General features: G+C 39.6%; 1 protein-coding gene across 1 annotated transcript in view; it reads right to left on the minus strand.

Annotated features, from left to right (window-relative positions):
• sgsm2 (small G protein signaling modulator 2) overlaps positions 1-25,911 on the minus strand; it is a 102,430-nt gene that overhangs the window by 37,441 nt on the left and 39,078 nt on the right. The window contains exon 4 of the mRNA XM_044202527.1: positions 1,620-1,788. Within this exon, the coding sequence (XP_044058462.1) occupies positions 1,620-1,788 (169 nt within the window). The remainder of the gene's footprint in view (positions 1-1,619; positions 1,789-25,911) is intronic.

Below are 25,911 nucleotides of genomic sequence, written 5' to 3' on the forward strand. Positions count from 1 at the left end.
TCTCTCCTCCATATAGAAACCTCTCTCTGCAGCCCTAGAGAGACATGTGGTAGCCATGTGGCTTAGGCTAATGGACAATTAATGGGCTTGCAAACAGCTCGGCTAGTACCTAAGTGCCTGCAGATAAAGCAGTTTATCATGCTCTGTGTGTACACACATACACGCAGAAATACATATGCAAACGTGTGCAAGTATAGACACCAACCCCCCTTGTGCACGCACATGCACACCTAGAAACAGGCCTGAGGCTTATCACAGTGTGTACACAGATTGCTCAGCTCAACTGACCAGAGATTGTGTCTGCTGGTGATGGAGTGTATCTGTAGCTGTGTGTTTTACATGGAGATAATGACCTGGTGTACAAGGAATGACAGAAAGTTGATCTATGTATATAAATACTTCAAGTGTGTAGTACGGTCGATTTAAGGGCAGTTTCAGATCCTTATATTAACAACCCCTGAAAATCTCAAAATTAAATTTTTAGGGATCTTAAAACTTAATTAATTAATCATTTTCTATCTATCCATACTGAAAAGTTTATTGCATGTTTAAAAGTTGAACAGGTGGCTAATGTATATCTTGCTGGTGCAGCATGGATGAAATATTAGCGCAGCCGCCACAAAAAACAAACAAATAAAATAAAAAAGAACAAACTCTGCTTAGGCATTCAGTTGGGAGATAATGTCAGGAAAGGTTCTCACATTTAAGAACTTTTACGTAAAAAAAACCCAAACAAAATGGTTTAACATGTTTTCAGTGCATTTAAAAAAAACTTATAGGATGTGTGGTGTTGTATAGCTACATGGCTGATATTTTGTATTTAAGATGTAAACTTCCATTTAAACGTGGACAAAATTAAATATTCAATTTGTAATGATCTGTCCGAATTCAAAATTTACAGTGCTCGTAAAATATACTTTGATCTATTGTATGTCCCTATTGATAAACTAAGCAGCTTTGTTTACCCAAAGTGGAGACAACTAGCGAGCTGTGCTGAACAGATAATTACCAAAATCTGGTTATGGTTATGTGCATTCTGACTCAGTGACATGGCTTACTGGCACACGTACTGTAAAATGAGTGGTCATCATTAATGTTATTAATTACACCTGTTCTTTACCTGCTATGACAAGTCAACATGTCTGCTGTGAAAAACTATAACTTTCACAAAGATAGGGTTTATTACAGGGGAGACCTTATTGAGTTGCAGGTGTTCCTGTTATTGTGTCCACCCCGTATAAAAAGTGCCTCTGATAGTTAATTCATTGCAGGTGATGTTAATGAGTTGATGTTCTGGTGCATAATTAAAGCTACACTAGGAGTCTTATTATCCTCCATCACAAAGTGGGCTGTAATGGCGAAGAGTGTCTCTTCCTCTCTAATTAAGACGGCAGATTCACTCAATTTGCACAAATTAAATTCTGATTGTGGTGTCAGGTATGGTCCCTGTTAGGAACACTCCAATCAGAAAATGATGAAATGAAATTTAAACATGAAAACAAAACTGTCTCTTAAAAGGCATTTAGTGAGCGCTCACTCACTGTTGCATAGTGACAGTTTTGTAGGAATTCAGTTCAGCAAAAAGTAAAAACAAAGGGAGAGGGGAAGGGAAGACCAACCTGGTGAGATCAGCCTGCTGCTGGAGTTGCTCTTGCACTTTACGGCAAACCTCGCCGGCCGTGTCGTAGACTTTGCCGACTTTGGTGAAGAGGGCGGCGATCTTGTCGCTACGGAGAAAACCAGCTGCTCGTCTCTTCAGCAGGTGACCCAGGCAGGCCTCGATGGCAGCTGGAGACAGAGGAGGACAAGAGTTGAGAGGGTTAATATTGACAAGAGAGGAGAGCAGGGGGAAAACAAAGAGAGAGATGGAGTGGAGAAGAACAGAGAGTAGTAAAATGTCCAACATGAGGAAGGCACCAAGTGTGAGAGATTATTAGCAAAATGAAAACATGGAGGACAATAGAAATGAATAAATACATCTGAAACATTCTTTGACTTACCAACAAGAAGAAGATAAAGCCCATAAGTGGCTCCTAAAGGCTGCAATGTTCATCACACACCACAATACGAAACTGCCAGAGATAACACCACCATACAGATAATTATGCTTTTCTTAGAGCCTCAGTTAGTGGAGCTAAAAACTTAATTTGTCTTGAGGGTGGCTCAAGAGGAAAGGCCACGGGGTCACTGAAATCAAAAGGGTATATATCATGTATGTATTAACATACTGTGTTCCAAGATGGCTCCCCATTCACTCTTATTAAAGTTTGAAAAAGAATTTCAGGCTTTGTGGGCTTCCACATTTTTGGGTCCATAATACTGTCCTAGAAACCTCCTCCAGCATGGTTGGCTGACTTCCTGCACAGCTGAATGGTTTGAAATAATTGATTGATACAGCTCCTCAAGCTGTTCCTTCAGTAATTATTGTGTATGGGAAAAGGTATTTTTGGGCCAGTGTGTGTCATGTGATCCTGCAACACTGAGTGTGGCCACTCAATACATGCAAACTGCGTGAGTCAACAGATTGTGTTTACTTGCATTTCCGTCCGCACATATCATCTAGGAAGCAGTTTTCCTGGAGGAGATTCACAGTCAGACCACTCCAAATTCACAAAAGAAAAAACAAGTTTTTCCACTTTCACTGTGATAGGCCTATGACTGATTGTTAATAATAACGTCACTTACAACTGCTTGTAGTATGTATGCAGTTCTTTTCAAGTTAAATACCTGCAACCATCAGCAGCAGGAATATTTGCATTCCATCTGCAGTCTCAAATTTTTTATGCAGAGGGGGTCATTTTACACATGACCCGCACAGGGTACCTTTATTAATTAAATTATAAATTAATTAAATCTAAATCTTCTGACACGTGGTATATAATGGTAATTATATACATTAATTCAAGTGAGATCATTTGTACAGTGACTGACTTTTTCAAGCAAACTTCAAAGGGGAGAGACGCATTTTCAGATCTTGCCTAGGAGGTCACCTAGATTAGTTCCAGGTCTGGAATGTGCTCAGTCTCATATTTGTTGTGTAATAGTGATATTTTGGCCTGAGAGTGGCACTAAAGGAAAGCTTGTGGAAAAGGTTCATCCTCCGTTGAGCATGAATGTACTCGTTAAATTTCATGGAAATTTGCCCTTTAGATTCAGTTACACCAGGGAACAGCTGATCATGCTGAAGCCGAGCGGCATGGTGCCTAGGACAACCGATGTCCCCACTGAGATCTGGAGGAGGACACACCGAGGATGCAGAGGTGGAATGAAGCGGCGAGGGAAGAGAGAGGGGTCCAGACAAAAGAGACTTTTACTCCTCTGAGTCTTCAAAGGGTCCCTGTTCTGTGGAAGACTTGCCTCGTTCCTGTGCCGAAGACGCCGCCTCCCAGTGGCTCCAAGGACTACAGATCGGTGGCACTAAACTCCCACATAATGAAGACCCTGGAGAGACTGGTGCTGGAACAGCTGCAGCCCATGATCAGACCCCTCCTGGACCCCCTTCAGTTCGCCTACCAGCCCCGGCTGGGAGTTGAGGACACTGTCATCTTCCTGCTGAACCGCATCTACATCCACCTGGACAAGTCGGCAAGCACGGTGAGGATCATGTTTTTTGACTCGACTCCAGTGCTTTCAACACCATCCAGCAAGCACTGCTGGGTGAGAAGCTGGCAGCGATGCAAGTGTCCTGGATTGTTGACTACCTGACTGGCAGACCACAGCATGTGCGTATGCACCACTGTGTGTTGGACAGTGTGGTCAGCAACACTGGGGCCCCTCAGGGGTCTGTCCTCTCTCTCCCTTCCTCTTCACCATCTACACCACAGACTTCAGCTACCACACAGAGTCCTGCCACCTTCAGAAGTTTTCTGATGACCCAGCTGTGGTGGGATGTATCAGCATTGGTGATGAGACTGAGTACAGGGCTGTGGTGGGGAACTTTGTCTCATGGTGTGAGCAGAACCATCTGCAACTCAATGCGACAAAGTCTAAGGAGCTGGTTGTAGATCTTCGAAGGACCAAGGCACCAGTGACTCCGGTTTCCGTCCAGGGGGTCAGTGTGGAGATTGTAGAGGATATTTTATGAGTTTGTGGTGGCCAGTGCTATCCTGCATGCTGTTGCATGCTGGGGCAGCAGGTTGAGGGCAGCGGACGCTAACAGGCTCAACAAACTGATCCGTAAGGCCAGTGACATTGTTGGGGTTGGAGCTGGACTCTCTGTCGGTGGTGTCAGAGAGGAGGATGCTGGCCAAACTACATGCCATCTTGGACAGTGTTTCCCACCCACTCCATGACGTGCTGGTCAAACAAAGGAGCACCTTCAGTGAAAGACTCATCCCCCCAAAATGCACCACAGAGCGCCACAGGAAGTCATTCCTGCCTGTAGCCATCAAACTCTTTAACTCCTCCCTCTAACATCACTGCAATACTTGAAATATTGTGCAATATTAATACTTATACTTTAATACTCCTGTGCAATATACTCTGTTTTCAGTTTAATATTCTCTATTTATTGATATTTATTCATACTTATTACTGCTGTGAAATATCCACCTCTGATAATATGGTTCATCTGCCACACTTAACTTGACAGTACTCATTATTGCACTATTACTTATTACTTATATTATTACATTGTACTATACCGTTTGTACTTCATTTATTTTAGCTGTATTATAGTGTATTATATTTTGAATATGACAAATGTCTACAGCCAGTTTCATGGCAATCTGTCCAGTCATTGTCGAGCTACAGTACATTCCTCTCAACCAAATGTTTGGAAGGTGTTAGATTTGCAAATTAGTAGACAATGTGTGCAGTATGAAATGCGTCATTTCTGTGTAAATGAGCGAAACACAAGAGTATAAAGAGAACAATTATGTGAATTTACAGGATACAGTGTCCTCTGTATCTACACAAAGGTCAACATGTTGCTGTGACTCATTTCTTCATTCCACCTCCAGGCTTTCTCAGAGTTTTGCTAATGGACTTGTGTGTGGAGATAATGTTATTAGTGAATACTTTCCTCTGTATCTCTTGTTCTAGGGGAGAGATGACAGCCACTTATTAAATCATAAGCAACACAGTCATCTGAAATGTGATTTTCAGAAGTTACTGGCCGCCTACAACACCTTTAAATATTTAGAGGGTTGTAGCCTGTGTGCAGCTGCTCCCTGAGCGTGCCCTACACTGTGGGTAATTGTGTTGTCCGTTCATACTAATTCATTAAAGATAAGAGCATATAAAGTCTAATGATCTCTGTGGGGGGACATTGGCTCTCAGCAGCACAAAAGTAATAGTAGTGATTTAAATCTGCAAGAAAAATGGTGAGTTGTAAAAGAAGACCGCCTGACAATTTCTGTACAGCAACAGGATGTAACTGAGACTAAAAAGTAACACTTTAAGGAAATCTACATTATAGTGATGAGAATAGCACAAAAAATGATTTCATAGTTTGTGAAAAACAGATATGATATTTCCAAAATTAAGAAAATACACACTTTATCATGACTTTTTAGTTATTAATATTTTTTGCATTTTACTGTAGATTGCTGTCTATGTTGCTTGGGATGCTGAATGCGCACAACTGAGCCAATAACCCAAATGCATGGTTTTAATTTGAATGTCAGAAGGATACAGATTTATAAAAGAATGAAAGGTGATATTGACTTTGGTGACTTGATATCAACATTCCATATCCATGATTGCTATTGATATTATCATATCAAACTACGCACCACACAGTTTTTTGATATTTATAGGTCAACAAGTCAAATCTTCTTAGCTTTTTACCTTCAAGTCTCAAGTCAAGTCAAATCAGCCAGTCAAGTCTCAAGTAAGCAGAGTCTCACAGTGAGTCACACAAATGCACTGTTGTATACTACCAGGACATTAGTATATTAGATGTAGCAGAAACACAGAAGTGGCCCAGAGAAATGTATCGCCTCGTATGCAGAAAATTAGAGCGAATTCGAGGTAAACAGTCTTTTTCTACCAGTGACCCATCCATTAACCGTCTCCCTCTATCTGTAATTGCTGCATTAATGCTCGGCCATAATAAGCTTTTTAGGACTGATGGTAAAAGCAACATTGTGACACAATTATTCAAGCAAACACAAACATAGAATTTGTACTCATTTCGATGTATGTGGTTCGTGGTTTAATAAGTTTTAACAATGTGCTGATTTATTGGTAAACAAAAATTATACAAAAGTACTGCATTCATGCAAATGGGTCTCTATGTAAACATACCACTTTCATTAATTTTAGAGAAAAAGTCCATCTGCAGTATGAATTCATATCAGCTCTGAGCTTTTGCGGCTGTCTGCTTGTGTTTTTCCTCTGTGAGGTGAATCTAGTGGATATTACAGTGGAATATAATGACCAACAACAACATAATTCTCTGTGATGCTGGGAAAAACTAGTGCTTTATGGGTGTAATAGTCTGCTTTTATTGTTGCTCTCGGAGCCTTAGCGGAAGTGTTGAGAGGCTTGAGGTTTTTATCTCAAAAAGCTGTCTGTACAGTATATTTACAGCAACTTTATTCTGGCAGATTAACATGTTGACCTATGGAGAAGTATTGTTGGAATCCAGTACTAGTTAGGGAACAGTGAAGCTGTAAAGTTTGAGCTGAAGTTGAGTTTACAGGGAGCGTGTAGTAGTCTTGGAGTGAACATTAATGCACTGTTGTTTCTGTGAAAACACAAAAATCGAGCGGAGAATGCGAACAGCTCTCCCATGGGAGAGACCACACCCTGCTCCTCTCATTCTGATGCCTTCCCTCAACACTGGCCTGCTTATTCATGTTTTGGGTGTCTGTGGCTCTGATGAATCATCAGATCCTTTCTATTATGTGTGTAATTGCCTTCAATTTGGGAATGAGGAAAAAACGTGCAGAAATAAATGCTTTAATTTTGACATACCTGAGACCACAAGAGCAGAGGGACAGTTAATCCCAGCACTGTTACAACACACTCATAATGCAGAATGTATTCATTTGGTTAATCCCTACAATTCCTGCTCCACCTATTCATCCATTCATCCACTTTCCTTATCCTCCCTGCTTTGCTAATACCTGATGACATACTGTACGCTTATGCTTTGGCAGCATTGGTTTTGCATATCATTATACTCTGAACCAATATCTGAACCAATGAGCAATTACTGTACAGTATATGACCATCTTTAACTGTTTTAAAAGCTCTTAAAGTTAAAGCTGCATTAATTGATTTTTGGCCACTAGGGAACAGAAGACCATCAAACAGATACGCTGCTACCACATACAGTATCAGTAGTATACATTTTAACATGTTATCAAACAATTAATTAAGCATTAATTTGATGTCATGTCTCTGTCCACCTGATGGATGTAAGTCCAATAATCACTCTCTTTTAGCTCTGCGTTGTATTCCACCAACTCCTGAGAGAAACATCTGGCTCTTCAGCTGCTAAATGCTCCACTTTGTTCACCAGTTAGTCGCTAACTCTCTCTGCTGGGCAAGTGGTGTACAGTGGGTTTATCAGATTACCAAAGGGGCTACCAAAGGGGCTACCAAAGGGTGATGATGAGAGCGATGAGATAGAACCATAAAGGGAATATGCCATTAAGCAAAGACAATTAACTAAAAAAGGCTAAAAAGTTGAATAGAGCGGCAGAGCTAATGAGATGCTAATTTTCTTTGTGATTTCAGCACTATGAACAATCCCTTTTACATTGCATAGAATCATTTGTTCACTGTTAATATCAAAAATATTGATCAATGCAGGTTTAAATCTGTGATATAAAGCAGGGAAAATACTGATCCGTTTACTCAGTGTTCCTACACTCGTGTTTTTTGCTGTATGATTAGTGATCACTCAAAGACACACAAGCTCTGATGCCATCTTAGTCTATTCTTTAATCTTTTTTCCAATGAGGGATGGTGAGCAGACATTGCTTCCTATTAAAGGGGTCAGAAGCCAAAAAGGTTGGGAACTACTGAATATCCAGTGAGGTGTCGATGGTGCTGAGATCAGTTCCTCTCAAAATTGGTCAATTAATATTATTTTTATAGAATCCTATGTGTAGTGAACATATACACACATGCCTCCCCAAAATTCAATACAAATGATCCTCTGTATTTTGTATGTTTTTGTATAATTTGAATGATAGTGCTTTGAAAGCATTTGTGCTGACATTGCTGATAAAGCTAATTAGGTTACGCTTGTCTCCCTTGTCCTGTCTTTCTGTATCTGTCTGACAAACTGTCTCAGATTTACTGTGTGTCTGCTGCTGTCTGTGTCTCAGACTGTCTCACCTCTCTCAATTGTACATCTCCTGTCTCATCCCAGTATGACAAAGTCTTGTATGTTAGGCTCTACAACATTCTAATCTGACAGACAAAATGTTAGGTCTTCAAAATCCCAAAGAAATCTCTCCGCAAAGTACCTGTACATGCAGGGGCAATTCTGACCAGACTAAAACTAGAGAAGCGACAGGATGCTAGCCATTGTGAATTTAACCTCAATACAAACGCTGGCACCGGCCACCAAGACAAAGAGACTCCAAAACGTAAGAAGCTTAAAAACATTTTTTTTTTTTAATTATTGCATACAACAGACAACATACAACGAGATGATATAGTAAAAAAAATAAAAATAAATAATCAAAAAACAACAGAGCATAATATGAAATTGTAACTTTAGGTAGATCTAGCTGAAGTCAACAGAGGTGTAGTAATTGCACATTGGACATGAAGCTTTGTGTAGCTACTTAATGACTTTTTGGGGTAGCCCAACCACAGAGGAGACAAAAGGAAATAAGTAAATTAAGCAATAGATAAAGGAATAATAATACTGTAAATGGAAGAATCTTGTCTTGGTCAGAGTAAATCGTGATTGTTTTGTTACTTTGATGTCAAGGTTGTAAAGAAGACTGCCCACCATCTGGTTACTTGATATTTTCAGCATTCTGCTTGTAACAAATTTTCTGAACGCAAGGCAAGGCTAGGTTAGAATTATCTGGCTAAGCTTATATACACATAATGGGAAACTTGGTTTAGATGCCTGCAGCCTGTTGCACCAGCTATGCATAAGTTCAAATGTAGCTTAGTTTGAAAGTGGTGTGAGTTGCATTATAACAAGTAAAAATGGGTTGCACCATACTAGATAGTTACTATGTAGAGTTAAGATATAACTCAAAATTCCCCTGAGCAGGTTGAAGTCATTCTTTATTAATTGTTGCCATGGCGGAATGGTTAGAAAGATGTGAGAGAATAATGATGGAGCCAGAACTTTTCTTCGCCATTACGCTGGGAGTGCATTGTGTGTGACAGACTACATCCTTTTGATATTTATGATGACACTGACGATACAACGCTTGGTTTTGATTCTGGCGAGTAGAGATGCAAAAAATATCTAAGTAAATACTGCTGTGTTGTATTTATTTATATAGATTATTACAGAATCTTAAACAATTATGAGTTACACTAAGTCGTGAAGACTTACTGAAACAGTGAAATAGATTATTGAAGAGGGATATGAGAAATAATTTGTGTTGAAATGACATTAACGGCTGAGTTTAATGTAATTTTACTATTGCTCCATAGTATAGCCTTGAATGGGCTTCTACCCCATACACTTTTAACTTCCACATTTTTAGATAACCAGTAGGCTACTTGGTTATTTGGAATATTCGAGGGCAGAACATTGATTTTTATGATACATTCACTCTGGGAATTGCCTCTCGCACTGCTTGATTGTCTGTAACAGAAACGTCTACCTGTTGAGGTATTTTTACTCCAAGATTGAAGGGATCTTATTAATCATGACCGTAGTTGTGTGTTATAGCATTTTCAATTATCTTCAAATTATTATTTCGCCCCTAGTCAGCAGTGTCTTTCTCTTTCAAATTATCTGAATGCTGCACTGATGAAACATCACTCTTTGAGACAATGTTTTGATTACGGTAAGTAGCAAGGGTGCAGCTGATGGTGGGGAGTATAGTGTGAAACTAACTATTTACAACGTAGCAGTTAGTGTTGACTTTACACTCAGACTTATAATCAGCTGGTGTAACATGCTGCTGGCTACTAAAGAGATTACAGCGGCATGGACACATCTCACTACTTTCACTGTGTGAGCAGACGAAAGGCATCATCTGACATGACACAGAATCTCTCTATTGATCATAACATCTCTGGGTATGCATACACAGTAATAATATACAGCTGAATTTATGTGCAAGCTATGATTGATGACTTTAATAATCCTGGTAACTTCAGGCCCTACAAGTTGACAGACACACGGGGTGGATGTCTGTGTCTCTACAGTATGTGTGACACACAGTAACTGTGCATTACTGTTTAAATATGTATCAAGGGTTATCCATGTATGTGTGTTGATGGGTGGGTGATTTAAGTGGGTGTTCAAGGGTGTGTGCACTTTCATATCAAAATATTTGTTACTGTATTAAATTCAGCAATAACTGGTGGTGGGTGTGGCTTTTAAAAAGGAAAAATCCCCCTTAAAGGCCTCCAATAGTGATGAAAACATTTTGTAGCGATACTCATGTTTTTTAGTTGTAAATCTTCCTTGTTCTGGTGGATAACTGGCCAAATTTAGACAACATGAAATCACATCACTCGTATTTCCAGCATAGATAGGGAGAAATCCATAATCACAGTCAGATTTAATAGCCAATAACATACTGTACACACCCCTGCACACACCTCTCAGTAAAGACCTCAGAGCCACAGAAGCTTTGAAAAGAGGGCGATCTTTTCAAAGTGATTACTGCACAGAGTCTCCCCACTGAACTGCAAAATCTCACTGAGTTGTGAAACAGTTTGATTTAGGCTTACAGCAGCTAAAACTGGATAGCTTTCATTTACAGTGCGAGTTCAGGTGGCCCCTCAGCCCCTACAGCTAGATAATCTTACACCAGCCAATATACTTACGATGTTAATATACAAGTTCAACATGCCAAACCACAAATAATAAAAATGTGTAGTAAAATTATTTGAAATTTATTATGTAACCCACTCCTGGGTGAGTACACCTCGCTCTAGGTTTGGAAGGAGCTAAGATTTGAGTGCAATAACCATAAACACAACAAGCGAATTCAGTTAACTGCAACTTTAATTTGCCTATGAATAGTAAGACGATGCAACTGGCATCACATTGACATAGATATGAAAAATAAAAAACTGTACCCTTTAGATCAAAGAAAATTGGCCTTAGATTTCTCCACAGTTTCAAGTAACTTCCAACTGTTAAAACTGTAATATCTAATAGAAATAAAAGCATTAACTTAAAATTTAAGTCAATAGTTCAATTGTTTATAACTTTATTAATTTCTATTTTAACCCGTTTTGTCCAGCTGGGTTACAATTACATCTATTTTTTGGATCTATTTCACATACATCTTCCAACACAATGTCTGATATAAATGTACTCTGGACTATTTTTATTTATTTCTGAGGGTCTATACCTGTCTGACTTTATGAGTCATGCTACCATTCCTGAACCAGGTGCAGACAGAAAAAGAAAAAGAAAGACAGTAGGGGACACTGGCGGAACAACAAAAGAGTCCTGAGACAGATGGAGGAGATTGCATGGAAAAATAACACTCCATCCAGGAGAGGAGAGATATAAAACAAGAGATGATACTGATTTTAGCAGAGAAGCTGGGAAACACTCGCTCTTTTCTCCCACTTTCTCCCCAAGCTGCCCAACTCCCACGAAGAAATCACAAAGTCTGCTGCCAAACAGGTGACAAAGCAGTGTTTATGCAGCAATTTCTGCAGCCATTCTGTCGTACAAAGCGTTTGTGGCAGCTAAAGGATGTCAAATAACAATGAAGTTTTGGCATGCGGGAAGTAAAACTTGAGTCTGTTGTTGTTCAGCTGTTAAATTTAAAGTGAGACTATGTAACTTTTAAGAGAGGCCATAAACCAACCTTCTTCTTACAAATAAAATGTTTAATTCATAAGCAATAAAACACACCCCCGTTCAAGCTCTTTAGCTGATAAAAGCTGCACTATGTTCACTAGTTAGCCACTAACTCTGTCTGTCGGCTGTTTGGTGCTGGGCAGGTAGTATACAGTGGGTTTATTAGAGCTTTTTCCATTGATGCCAAAAACTGATGAGAAAATATTGACATTTAATTATTTATTCTGTATCAAATAAATAAAGTATATGATAAACCAACTAAAGCAAATGTAAAAAACAGGTAACCTTCTAGAGGTGCTGAGTTATGACTGCCAAAAGCCTATAAGTGCATCGCTTTCTAAATTCACATTCCTTTAAAAAAAAAGAGAGAGAGAGAGATATTCACCTTATATATGCTCCCTCTAGGCAATTTTATTAGGAAACACTCCATAAACTATCATTGTTATGCAGATGATACCCAATTATATCTATTAATCAAGCCAGATGAAACCAATCAATTAGCTAAACATACCAGCATGCCTTAAGGACATAAAAACATTACAAAAATCAAGGACATCCTGTCTCAAAATGATGCCGAAAAATTAGTGCATGCATTTGTTACTTCTAGGTTGGACTACTGCAATTCCTTATTATCCGGCTGCCCGAATAAGTCCCTTTAGACTCTCCAGTTGATCCAGAATGCTGCGGCACATTTACTGACAAGAACTAGGAAAAGAGATGCAGAGCTTCTCTGCACTGGCTCCCTGTAAAATCCAGAATAGAGTTTAAAATCCTTCTCCTCACCTACAAAGCTCTTAATGGTCTGGCACCATCGTATCTTAAAGATCTCATAATACTGTATTATCTGACTAGAACACTGTGCTCCCAGAATGCAGGCTTACTTGTGGCTCCTAGAGTCTCCAAAAGTAGAATGGGAGCCAGAGCCTTCAGCTATCAAGCTCCTCTTGAATCACATCCCAATGTGGGTTCCTCCACATTTAAGAGTAGGCTTAAGACTTTCCTCTTTGATAAAGCTTATAGTTAGGGCTGGCTTGGGTGAGTCCTGACCCATCCCTTAGTTATGCTGCTATAGGCCTAGACTGCCGGGAGACTTCCCATGATGCACATCTTTCCTCTCTCCTTCTCTCCCTCTCCATCTGTATGCATTTTTATCCCATTACTGCATGTTACTAACTTGACATCTTCTCTCTCCCGTAGATTTGTGCTTTCTCGTTTCTCTCCTCTCTCCTTCTCTCGGTTTCAGCAGGTATTTCTGCCTCCAGAGCTGCAGAGACTGGATCTGTGGTTGTGGGCCACCTGCTGCCCCCGTGTTCCTGCTCGACAACTGCTACTACAGTTGTTGTTATTGGCTCTGTTACTGTCAGAGAATAATGTCATTATTTTTCCTATAGCTGTCATTCCTATTATTAATTTATTAATATTAACACTACAATTACAATTCTATTATTTAAATTTTTTTTTAGGTGGTATTTGCATTGTGCCTCCCTCTCCCCCACCCCTAAAACCTCTCTCTCTCTCAAAACCTAACATGGCAGTGGCGGATGGCCACCCACCATTGAGTCTGGTTCTGTCCAAGGTTTCTGCCTCTTAAAAGGAAGTTTTTTTTTTGTGACTGTCGCCAAATGCTTGCTCATGGTGGGATTTGTTGGGTCTCTGTAAATAATATTATAAAGAGTACGGTCTAGACCTGCTCTATAGGAAAAGTGCAATGAGATAACTTCTGTTGTGAATTGGCGCTATATAAACAAAATTGAATTGAAATAAATTGATACTTGAATACTTTTCTCATTATTTCTGATTATTAATGACTGCACTCCGTGCCTTTTAATCCCATATCTATGAGGTCAAATGGAAGCCAAGTAAGAGGAAAACGAAAAATGTGAATTCTGCAAAGTGAAATCAATCAGCCAAAGAGAGCAGGCTCATATTTACCAGCCTGGCTGTGATGCCGCAAACCAAAGCATTATTAGAAAGGAACGATATTAGAAAGAAAGAATAATTCTGATTGACAAGAGCTGTGACACTGTTTACAAAAAATGTTTGTAAACTTCTGGACATTTCAATTATGGGGGGTTGTTTTTTTTTGTTTTTTTTGCTGTTGCAGCTCCCTCTTTGTGATTTCCAGAACAGTCTTACCTGAGTCATAACATGTGTCAGTGATTCTTATTAATAGCAGCTTTAAACGAGGACAGCTTCCAGTAGCCAGTAGCTGCTATTTATCAACAAGGATGATAGCTGAAAATCCTTCGTGTGGGATGCTGGTGTCATTTATTTCCCCCGCATCGAGCTAACGGAAATGCACAGTGATCCTAGATGTTTACAAATGTTAATCGTTGATATTTGCTTTGTAAAGATGAGCAAGAGTCCCAGCATACAAAGAAATCAACAGGAGTGTTGACAGTGTCTGGCAGGCAGCACTCTCCATTATGTGTTTCACAAAGGAGTGGATGGAGTGTGCGTTGGCAAACCTGTGAGGAGGATCAGGGTCTTCTGAATCGGCTCAGGTAGATTTAGTTTGAATTGACTCAGTCTCTCGAGGTTTCTGTCTCTCACGCCATTTTCTGCTTACTTGCGTGGGATGGGAGGATGTTGGAAGGAAAGGAAGGAGGGAGGGAGCAGAGATGGTCAAGGGGTCAGCCAGGTTGGCATGGCGACCAATCTGTATCTGCTTTCAGTTGCCACTGGAAATTAACTGTTGTGGCAGCAACTGTGTGCAGAGCTTCAGCCGTAGCAGGACCAATTTAGCCTCGCCTTTCTGCACCTTGCTGAGTTGCAACCTTGGCTGTCTGAGTAGGATGCGATGGAAGCTTTTCAGAGTGAGAGATGCAGCATCTGCTATGACTAAGACTGCAGTCCTCGAGCCACAGTCGCATGATACAGCGGATATAGGAGGGATTGGTGGGTTCAGGGCAGGGCTTAGTAAAATGTAATTATAACTGAGGTGAGTCAGAATGGAAATAAAGGGGCAGGGAACACAGGCAAATAAAAAAAGTCAAGCAGGATGTAAAATGGAGGAAAAGGAAGGGAGCCACGTGCAGAGAGTGGGCGTGCAGAGATACCTGTGCTGATGCCTAGGATAAAAGCAAGATTTACCAAGTTCAGTGCTGGTGTACTTGCTAGGCTCAATAACACTCATTTATAAAGCCGTGTTTCCACCAAGCAGACCAGTTCAGTTCATTATAAATTGAAGGTATCAACAGAACCACTCCATTCCATCCTGTTTTTCATTACCCCTGTGTTGAGGTTTCAGACAAGCTGAGCCAATACTACTATACTCATAATCTAGGGACTATTTTAACTCCTCCCTCTAAGGGTTAGTCTGTTTGACCCTAGGTCACTAAACTGGACATTGAGCATTACATCTCCGCCATAATTAATAATAATTGTGCAATATTCTGTGTACTACTTCCGTGCAATATTAGTTTTCCCTTGTTAGTTTTTTCTTATTTATTGCTACTGATACTATATACCTCAATTACTCTTCGACAGTACATGCACCTCCGCTTATTAATATTATTTATTACATAAGTAGTTACATTGTATTTTAGACTGTACTTTCATCATCAACCAGTAAACCCACTTGGTACTTGACACTTAGTTTATCTTATACTTATACTGACATGATACTTAATTTATTTCTGACCTGTTTTATAGTGTTTATAGTGTATCATATCGTTTCCTAGTACTTTCTCCTGTGTGCACTGACGTAAAGACGAGCTACTGTAACAAAGAGTTTCCCTACGCGGATCAATAAAGTATTCTGATTCTGATTCTATTGTAGCTATTATATTGTATTATGTAAAGCAAACTTTTGTTTAACCTTATTCCACCTATTAGTAGTGTTAAAAATGTGTGTTTTAACAGTTAAGGTAGTCAAGAATCTCTGGTAACTGGTTGATTGGTCTGCTAAAATAAGTGATGGTTTCCCTGAACGGTTTCTTATGTCATTATGCTATTTTTTTATGTTTTGGATCAGGGTTGATTGGCCATAGTGATGGTTTGATAGTATGTGAATTTTGCACTTACCACCTGGACTTCAAACCTCTTAAGCTGAAGATGTTGAGCAGTTAAATTGTCAATCTGGTAGTAAATGTACAGTATAGGTTTCAGTGTGTCATATTAAATGCTGCGCTTCTCAAGATCACGAAAAGTCTTGTCAGTTGTTTCCCAACTGCTGGAAAAGTGAAGGGGGTTAATTTAAGAGTACTGTCTGTGGTGGAAACGCAAAACAGATCTAGGGTTTAGGTACATCTAGGTACAGGTTAGGTATGGTTTCAAGGGTACTATACCGAAAGTGTTTGATGGAAAAGCGGCTTAACAGTCTCTCTTACAGATGTGACAAACCCTTTCAGTCTTTCACTCTGTCCATTTTCCTTTCATCTTTCAGACACTTTCTCAAACACATGCATACTACACACACACACACACACACACACACACATTTATCTGTTTTAAATGGATATCCTCTGTTTCCAGATGAGAGATGAACACTCATCTCATCTTCAGGCCTTTAATCTCACACACACACACACACATATACAAGTATTTGTGTGTGTGTTTCAACATTATAGCCTCGTGATTCACACCTTATTTTTACACCTCTTCCTCCACTTTCTCACGCTTCCTCTGTTCACCTTGTGGCTTACAACACCTCCTCTCTCTGTCCATGCATTCTCTTTTCTTGTTTTCACAGTGCTTTTCAATTATTTTTATTTATTTGAGAAACACAGTTAAAGTCCAGACTGTGAAGTGATAAACAATGTGAGTGGTGTATATTTTCTATAAGTGGTTTTGGATGAAAGATAAAGAAACCATACAGTGGGCTTTAATGCTGCACTAATGTTTGATAAATCATTGACTAATATTGTTCTAGATCAGTATGAACAACTTTTGGTTTGTTTGGCTGTGAAAAATCCCCTTTTTTTTTTTTTTTTTTTAGCTATTATAGCTCTTTAGTGCATCAGGAAGACCACAATGGACATTTGCAGAGTTGATGGATTAATGTAAGAGCACTTTATTAATGAATTATTAGCATTTTTAATCGCAGATTACTTACAAATGTTTGCTCTTGGATCATTAGAAATGAGAATTATGACTTTCTTGCACCAGTGTGCTCTGTTTTAATAAAACGTTAGTTATAACATAATTGTTTCTGCCTGTTTCTTTCAGGGCTGTAGTCCAGAACATTTAAAAGGATAATTTCACATTTTCTAAAACCATACTGACATATGTCTATGTATGCTGAAAGGGTTATTGGTTGCTGTAATCATTCCTCCTGCCCAAACTGGCTGCCAAGAAATCCCCTCCCAAAGCAATTTCAATGTAAGTTAAGGGGGTCAAAATCCACAGTCCTTGTTTCATGCAAAAATGACTTCTTAAGTTCAGATGAAGTTAATATGAGGTTTTGGTAGTCTGAATCAAGTGGATATCTTCCAAAGTTGCAGTCTTTTTAGTATGAAATATACTCTGTGCTTCCACAAACAGTATTTGCTTGCTGAGCCAAGGCAGAGAGATCGTGACACAAAGCAGGAATTTGGTACAAAAAGACAATAACGTTGGTTATTGTAAGACTTGATTTGTCTGACTCAGACCGCTAAAGCCTCAAAAGCTGTTCTTATAAATTGCTTATAACTGTTCTACAAAGCATTAGTAAATTTAGTAACCATTAACAAATTACTTTACAACTTATAGATTCTTTATAAATGGTGCCTTAGCATAGACTTAAATGAGTTTAATGTTTAAAATGTAGTTCCCTAACATCCCTATATTCAATTTTCAATTCAATTAAATTTTATTTACATAGCGCCAATTCATAACAGAAGTTATCTCATTGCACTTTTCCTATACAGCAGGTCTAGACCGTACTCTTTATAATATAATTTACAGAGACCCAACAAATCCCACCATGAGCAAGCACTTGGCGACAGTGGCAAGGAAAAACTTCCTTTAAGAGGCAGAAACCTCGGACAGAACCAGACTCAATGGTGGGCGGCCATCCGCCGCTGCTGTTTGTGAAGACATCATCATGTGCAAAACAAAGCTATCTACTGTGATGATCTATGAATTCATTTAAGAATGAGTAAGAGTAAATGTAGCTGCTGCAATCTGTCAGCTCTCAGATGATTCTCCACTTCACATCCACCATGAATAGCTTCCAGTGGTGCCACAGCAGCAGCAGACTGGCATTTTTCAGAGCAGTCCTTCTCTTAACTGGCATCGTGTCACATCACAGAGAATCAATGCTTTCCCTGCGAGAAGACAGATGTGCTCATTATGAGTGGAGTGGAGCACTAATCATGGTGATTGTCAGAGAGAGCTGGGGCTGATTCAGCACTGGAGTTGTAGGGAGGCTGCTGTGTGTTTGCATGTGTCTTCACACCGGGTAGCACAGTGTAACAAAAACACCCAACAATACATGAATAGTATTTTAATAGTAGTTTCTACTGAGGATACTTGATATTCAGCTGGAGCTGTTGCCACGCTGCATCCTGAAGTGTTTGTGATGTTGGAGATCTGATGGTTGGGACTGTTGAAGGAATTTGACGTCACAGTGCTGTTCATGGAAGCAGCTGTGTGCAGAGGTATTATTGCTCAGGGTGTCGCAGTGGGATAATTTTCACACCAGCTCTCCCAGAAAACAACCAAATGTTACCAACTTGTAAATGTCTGCCTTCAACAACTGCTATATGACAGAAGAGCTAGACTTCAGTCAATTTGTAATATTTTACATAGAACCATGCATTTATATATTTTTACAATAACATAAAGAGTAACTTGAAACTAAGTACTAATTTTGTGAGTTAGTAAAGTATATGTATATGTCACTTTTTTATACTATCAGTTGATAGAATTGAATAGACTGGGACCAGAAGAAATCAGGTAATTTTGTAGCCTTCCACACTCTCTGAATCACCACTTACATCTTCAATCTATTCAGTGATCAAATAGGGCTGTAGTCCAGAACATTTAAGTGTTTTACCATTTGCAGATACAGTACTTCTGGGAAATAATCAACCAATCTCAGCTTTGTAAATAGGTTTAAAAATGTGGATATCAAATGTCCAGCTACTTCGCAATATTGATGGATTGTTGTTACTTCCTAAGAAATACCAACTCCTAAATCGACATTTTTCTTTGATTGTTGTGAAAAACATCAAGTTAACTGCTCCTAGCTACCACTACTGCAGCTTCTGTGTCAACTGCAAATGATGCCGGTCGAACAGATGGGTTAGGGCAAAACACAATAACCCCCCTTTCCAAACACAAATCGGCTAACATGAACATGATGATTGAATGAAGAGAAACAAGGTGGTAATTCAGTCCGATTTTCATGCTAGTATTTCTGTCCTCTAAACAAAAACAAAAAAATGATTTAAAATCTCTGAATAATCTGTGACATTGTCTAGTACTCTACACCACCAAAGTACAAGGTAACACCACGTTCACACCGATCTGGGGAACATCAAGACATATAGAATCAGAAATGAACTCTTAGTGGTGTGAGGAGTTCTATTTAATTGTTCCACAGAAGGAGGAAATCCAGGTATTACATACTGTCCCTGGCAGTCGTCAACCATGGTTACATAAGTAACTCTTGTTTGGAGTTGTATTTTGAAAAGAAATTGAGCGTGAGCAACTGACAGTAGTTGGGTTGCAGCTAGCTAGGCGAGAGTGAAGCACGACCGCTGTTTTGATTATAACTGAGATGAATAGACTGCTAATTTTCTATTAACATAGTTAATAACAGTTGCCTACTTCTGAACTCAGCTGCGTTTCTTATCTTCACCACAAACGAGCGAAATCACATCTCTGCTAACAGTCACAACACATAAAATTTAATCCCTCCTGCTTGCTGCTTTTTATGTTTGGGACTATCGCTTTTGTTTTCACTGTTTTACTACTCATAAATAGTGCTGAACCACTCACTGCTGTGAAGCTCAGTGTAGTCTTGTACACCATACACCACTGCTGATACTGCCAACCGCCAAACACTTCACCTTGGAATATGAGCTCCTAACAGCAGGTTATGCTACTGTGTGCACTTCCTCTGATAGGTGTATACAAGTGGTTTCTGAATGGCAGCCCTGCCATAAATACCAGCTTTGTAAAGCTGATGAAGTCTAGTTTGTAGAGCATCTGTCAATCTGTTCCAACCAGCATTGCTCTTTGCCCATGCAGTCTGTCTCTGTTTGACATGCGCTGTCAGGATTTCTGAAACTGTGACTGAATCACCTATAATTCAGACACCAACAAAAGTCACACGGGGATTGCTAGACCTTTTTCAAAGCGCAAACACTTTAATCTGAATTCACTGTAATTGTTTGGTTTTTTTTTAGCTACTTCGACGGCCTAATCCTTTCTCATGTGGTGTTTCCATTACTGTGTCCACCCACTGTGGAAGGTAGAGAGTCCATGTTGTTTGCGTGGGAGTGAGAGAGGTTGCAACCAGCTGCCAGCAGCGAGGAAGAAAAGAGGAGAGAGGGATGGAGGGATTAAAACCAGCAAGGGAGAGGTGAAAGCGGGTATTGGTTCTCACAACCCCTCCCTTTCTCTGGGAACTTCAGGCCTCCTTCCTGATGCCTGCTGCATCTCCCCAGGTGGTCAGGACTCCTGGTGCCAGTCTGCCTAGCACCACGGCTCTGAATAAAGCCTGAGTCTTAGCCGCCGAGCAATAGATGCACAGGAAGAACAAGGAAAAAAGAACGCATGAAATAGTTTAAGTATAGAATCGGGGCATTATCATTCAAGTTAACAAATGTAAAAAAAAAAAAAAAAAAAAAGTCAAATGTGCTCACGCATGCAGGGAATTGCCTGTCACCCACAAAATGAGGTGTTCTGCCTAAAATATATCTGAGCTCTGTTCCAGGAAATGCTGTCTGTGCTCAATTGGTGCTTTGCCGGGCAGAGAGCGTGACTGAACGCTGGCGAGATGAGACAGAGTGGAACAGACTATTTTCTTAACAGCACAGAGGACACTTTGTCACTCCATTAAATTATATCTGATATTAGTCATTGTCCCACATACATGCACACACGAAATGTTGGTGTTACTACACTTGCGAGAACCTTTTCTTTGACTACATGCATTCCTGACCCTCACCTTTACATTCCAAATCTCAGCCTAGCCTAAACCTATGTAAATTTAACCCCAAAAATTAAATGCTAAACTATCTGAAACACAGGAACAATTACATATAAAGGGCAGGACCATGCATAGGACATAAACAACATGTCACAGAGAGATCAGACTACAGTTCAGGAGTTTGCTGTAGTAGATGTCCTAGGTTAATGTACATAAAGCTGCTGGTGAGACTTTAGGATTTCCACAGTAATTTACATGACTAGATAAAAGGACAGTACTACAAATGCAATGGCTGGGCCATGTGCTTCAAATGGAGGCAAATCGCATCCCAGAGGTTGTGCTGAGAAGGACTCCTCCAGGCAAAAGAAAACCAAAACCAAAAATGACCTGGCACTGAGGTGTGACAGTTGAGCTAACCAAGATGAGGGTGACTGGGGTAATGCTCAACATGTTGCCAAGGATAGGGAACAATGGAAGGAGCTCGCTGTGGCTTTATGTCCCATAAGGGACACACTGTTTACACACCACTTGTCTTAAAACAACACTCACACATACTTTAATATGTATATTAAAAGAGTTGTTGGTGGCTCTTTCAATGTTCATATGGGTACGTGACTGTTGTTATAAGACAAGCTTGAATGAATATGGAAACCTATCCCTTAAGTGAGTTAAGTATACAATATGTGATTGTTCCACTGTCAAGTTTTCAGCTATGCTTAAAGCCACTGGAAACCCATATAGCCTTCTAACTACATACAATTATGGTCTTATGTACATAATAGTAAGCATCTAAAAAATATTAGAAATTAGTTGCAATCCAAATTAGAAATATTGTCATTTAAGTTTTTGTAAACTTTCCTGACATTTGGTTTGAAGTGGGTGTGGTTATGCTCTGATATTTATTACGTAAATTATGCAATTAATTTCATGAACCAATCAGAAAAAATCTGCGTCAGTTTTCCCACATAAACAGTTTTAACAAAACCTCTTGGCTCCCGCTCAATCTGCCTCTTTGAGTCAGAGCCAACTGTTCTCTCCTTAGCCTTTTGCAATTAACTAGCTAACCATATATTGCCTATATTTGATCATATATTTGATGGTCACAGGCAGCCATTTGGCTATTTACACCCGACGTGAGCATCGTGCCGATTATTGGCTGCCACAGGTGTTGAGCGACAGCCGCGGGAGTTTAGTGCTGGCCACAGAGCATCTACTGTCGGCCGTTGTATGGCACTAGCTAATACTACTGCGGCATCATTTTGCATTGCATTCATTCATTCATTCATTCAGAACAAATAGTGGCATCTTAGCTAACTTTGCATGAGTAGGCTAACTACTCTACTCAGGAGTAATATGGATAGCAAAGCATTTTGTAACTCAACATTCAGTGACCAACTGAAGAAACATTTTCAGATGGCAGGGCTTGATGTGATTCTGAATCAGACGGCTCAAACATGTTGGGTTGGACTATGCTGATTATCGCTTGCGCCATTGCTGTGAATGCCAGGGAGATGTCAGTCATACCGAGGGAGATGTCAATCAAGATGTGATTCTGCCACACCTACACAGTCTTGAGAAATGGTCTAAAAACAGCAAAATGAGCTGTTTAGACTAGGTTTTCTAACAGTTATGAACATTTATTTTCACTGAGATTTGTGTGGATGCTTTATGGAGATGCTCAACTTTGAGAGATAGATAGTAAAATGCATTATATATATAAAGACACATCACTTTTGTTATTCCATTATTTTGTTATAGTGATATTATCTCTTTACTAGTTATTTCTATTTGATATTTGCCTTAACCAGCTATTGTACTGCTCTATATTGTGTAGAAGTGACTTAATTCTCATGTGCATGCCACTGACTGTTGCTTTTCTTTGGCCATGGATGGAGAACAAATGGTCATCTGCACTACCAGAGGACCACGGATCATTTAAAATTTTAAACCATTAATTTCAAATCAAGGATAGTTTGCATTACTACTAACTATTTTTCAAAGCATACGGTTACTTTCTAGATTGATTTCTGTCCTGCAAGAAGCCACTGGTTTTGGTTCAAAGGACAACAACATTCAGCATCTGATGAGGTGATGTTTTCAAACTGCTACAGCCTGCTAGATAACTAGCTAACTAGCCACCAAAAATGTAAATAGCAGGTGCTTTTTTTCCCCCCTGGTGGATGTTTGCTAGCTCGTTCAAAAGGTCAAGGTGCAAAATGCATAATATTGTATATGTCCATGCTTGTAGATAAGGAGACATTACAGCTAGAAAGACCATTTTCTGTTGAGATTGATTATCCTACTGTAGCAAAAAGAAGGGAACCCAATTGCTGACTGAGGATAAGAGAGCGTTTTTGCCAGCGTGGTTAATTATACACAATTTGTAGTTAATTGGCTAAAACATGCTAAACCATTGGTATTGTCCGTAAATGGTCTGTTTGTCACCCCCATACTAGTATGCCTCTTCATGTATTCCACAAACTGACAATTTGGTGTCATCACAGGCTTTAGTGTGTGTGTGTTTATGTGTTTAACACTCTGTGACAGTGAGATAAAGTTCTCCTATACATGATCAGCAGTACTCAGCCATTGATTTCCATTGGCATACATTGTTTCAGCCCCAGAAGTCCCATCAGCAAAAGGAGATAAACCTCAGCATTGTTTATTTACCTCAGCACTCCTCTTCTTATATATTTGATGAGCAGTTGAAGAGATGATGGGTGGACTGACTGAATCAATATTTAATCACCCTGTGTGTGGTGTTGACCTGAGACCGGAGAAAGCGGACATTAGAGGAGAGGACCATTAGGGGGGAGGACGAGTTTGGAGGTTGAAAAACACTATTGTTTGTCTGGACAAGGAGCTCTTTCTGTTCTGAAACTGAAAAACTTATGGGACATTTGGAAAATATCTTGCCATCTTGTTCCTCAATTTGTCTGCTTTCATTAGTGATTTTCAACTTTAGAGACACAAACATAATCCTCTTGGCTCTGCAAACCTTTTGCAACCTTTTGCAAGAGAGTGAAATCAAGGAAAACACTCCTGCTTTAGTCTCTGAAACACATTTGATTGTTTGTGGAACAAAGGAACAGAGCCCTTAAACCATTATTACACTACAACACATAAACCTGATTAAATCTGCTTTAAATCCCACAGATCAATAAACGGCAGGCACGCACTGGTATTGTGAAAAGTGTTTTTCATTAAGACTGTAATAAATATAAGCCTTACAGTCACCCGTGGCACAAAGCTAATAACAAACTAGTTAAAATCTAAAGGCATAAATGCTAACTTATTATTTCCCTTTTTTAATTCAAGTCTTTTTTCCAATATAACTTGAGTGGTTGGCCTTTCAGTAGAATCAAGTACTATAGTCTTTTCTATTACAAGTGGAGGCCAAATTAAAAAGACTAAAAGATGAAATCCCTCTCTGGCATCCCACCTGCAAACATGGCTATTTGTATACATTAGTATCATGAATGTATTGCGAGAGCTTTGGCGAGGCAGAGTCAGCCTTGCTGCTACTTTGTCCCAACAGCCAACTACGGTACTGCAAAAAAAAAGAAAAAGAAAAAAGAAATCACCTGCAACCAAATAATAATTTTCTCTATAGACTACAATTATACTGGCTTAAAGATTTCCAGAGCCACTCACCAACATAGGGGGTATGATTTCAACCCACAAACAATAAGGTCAGAACGAAAATCCATTCAAAAGATATGGTCACTTTCATTCTGGTACAGCGTTTTATGTGTGTGGTTGAAATGTTTTTGGCTACCCCCATCTAAACAAGCCACGTCCCTATTAGCAGACATGATAAATAGCAAATAGGAAACCTAGGAGATGGCATACAACTAAGGTATGTAAATAATTATACAATACATAATGTAGGTAGGCCGTCTCATACTAATAAAACAAAGACATGGTAAAACATACATGTAAATAAAACATATATGGTAAACTCAGTGAATGGCTCCTACTTTCCAAATAACAATAGTTTGAGTGCGTCATAGCACAGAGACAGCACTGTTGAAAATTACAAATTACCTTTTAATTGCATCAGACAATGGACTTGTCTCTGTACTTGTCTTGTTACATCATTGACCATCACATCCTATTACAGAGACTGAAGTTATTGTACTTTGCCCCAAACACCTCTGAGACACATTACCTAAAGATATAGTTGCTCTAGATGGCATTGATCATATTTCTCCAGTATTAGCTTCACTGCACTGGCTCCCTGTAAAATCCAGAATAGAATTTAAAATCCTTCTCCTCACCTACAAAGCTCTTAATGGTCAGGCACCATCAAAACTTATAATACCTTATTTCCCCATTAGAACACTGCGCTCCCAGGATGCAGGGTTACTTGTGGTTCCTAGAGTCTCCAAAAGCAGAATGGGAGCCAGAGCCTTCAGTTATCAAACTCCTCTCCTGTGGAATCAGATCCCAGTTTGGGTTCGGGAGGCAGACACCATCTCCACATTTAAGAGTAGGCTTAAGACTTTCCTCTTTGATAAAGCTTATAGTTAGGGCTGGCTTGGGTGAGTCCTGAACCATCCCTTAGTTATGCTGCTATAGGCCTAGACTGCCGGGAGACTTCCCATGATGCACATCTTTCCTCTCTCCTCCTCTCCCTCTCCGTCTGTATGCATTTTTATCCCATTACTACATGTTACTAACTTGACATCTTCTCTCCTCCTTAGTTTTGTGCTTTCTCGTCTCTCTCCTCTCTCCTTCTGTTGCTTTCAGCAGGTATTTCTGCCTCCTAAATTACTATACTTAATATTAATATTACCACTACCATTACATTATTACTATTTTAAAATTTGCATTGTGCCCCCCCTCTTGCCGCCCACCATCGTGTTGTTGTCTGGTTCTGCCTGAGGTTTTGGTGGGA

This window comes from Siniperca chuatsi, linkage group LG7 (assembly GCF_020085105.1).
Source record: "Siniperca chuatsi isolate FFG_IHB_CAS linkage group LG7, ASM2008510v1, whole genome shotgun sequence".
Classification (NCBI taxonomy): domain Eukaryota; kingdom Metazoa; phylum Chordata; class Actinopteri; order Centrarchiformes; family Sinipercidae; genus Siniperca; species Siniperca chuatsi.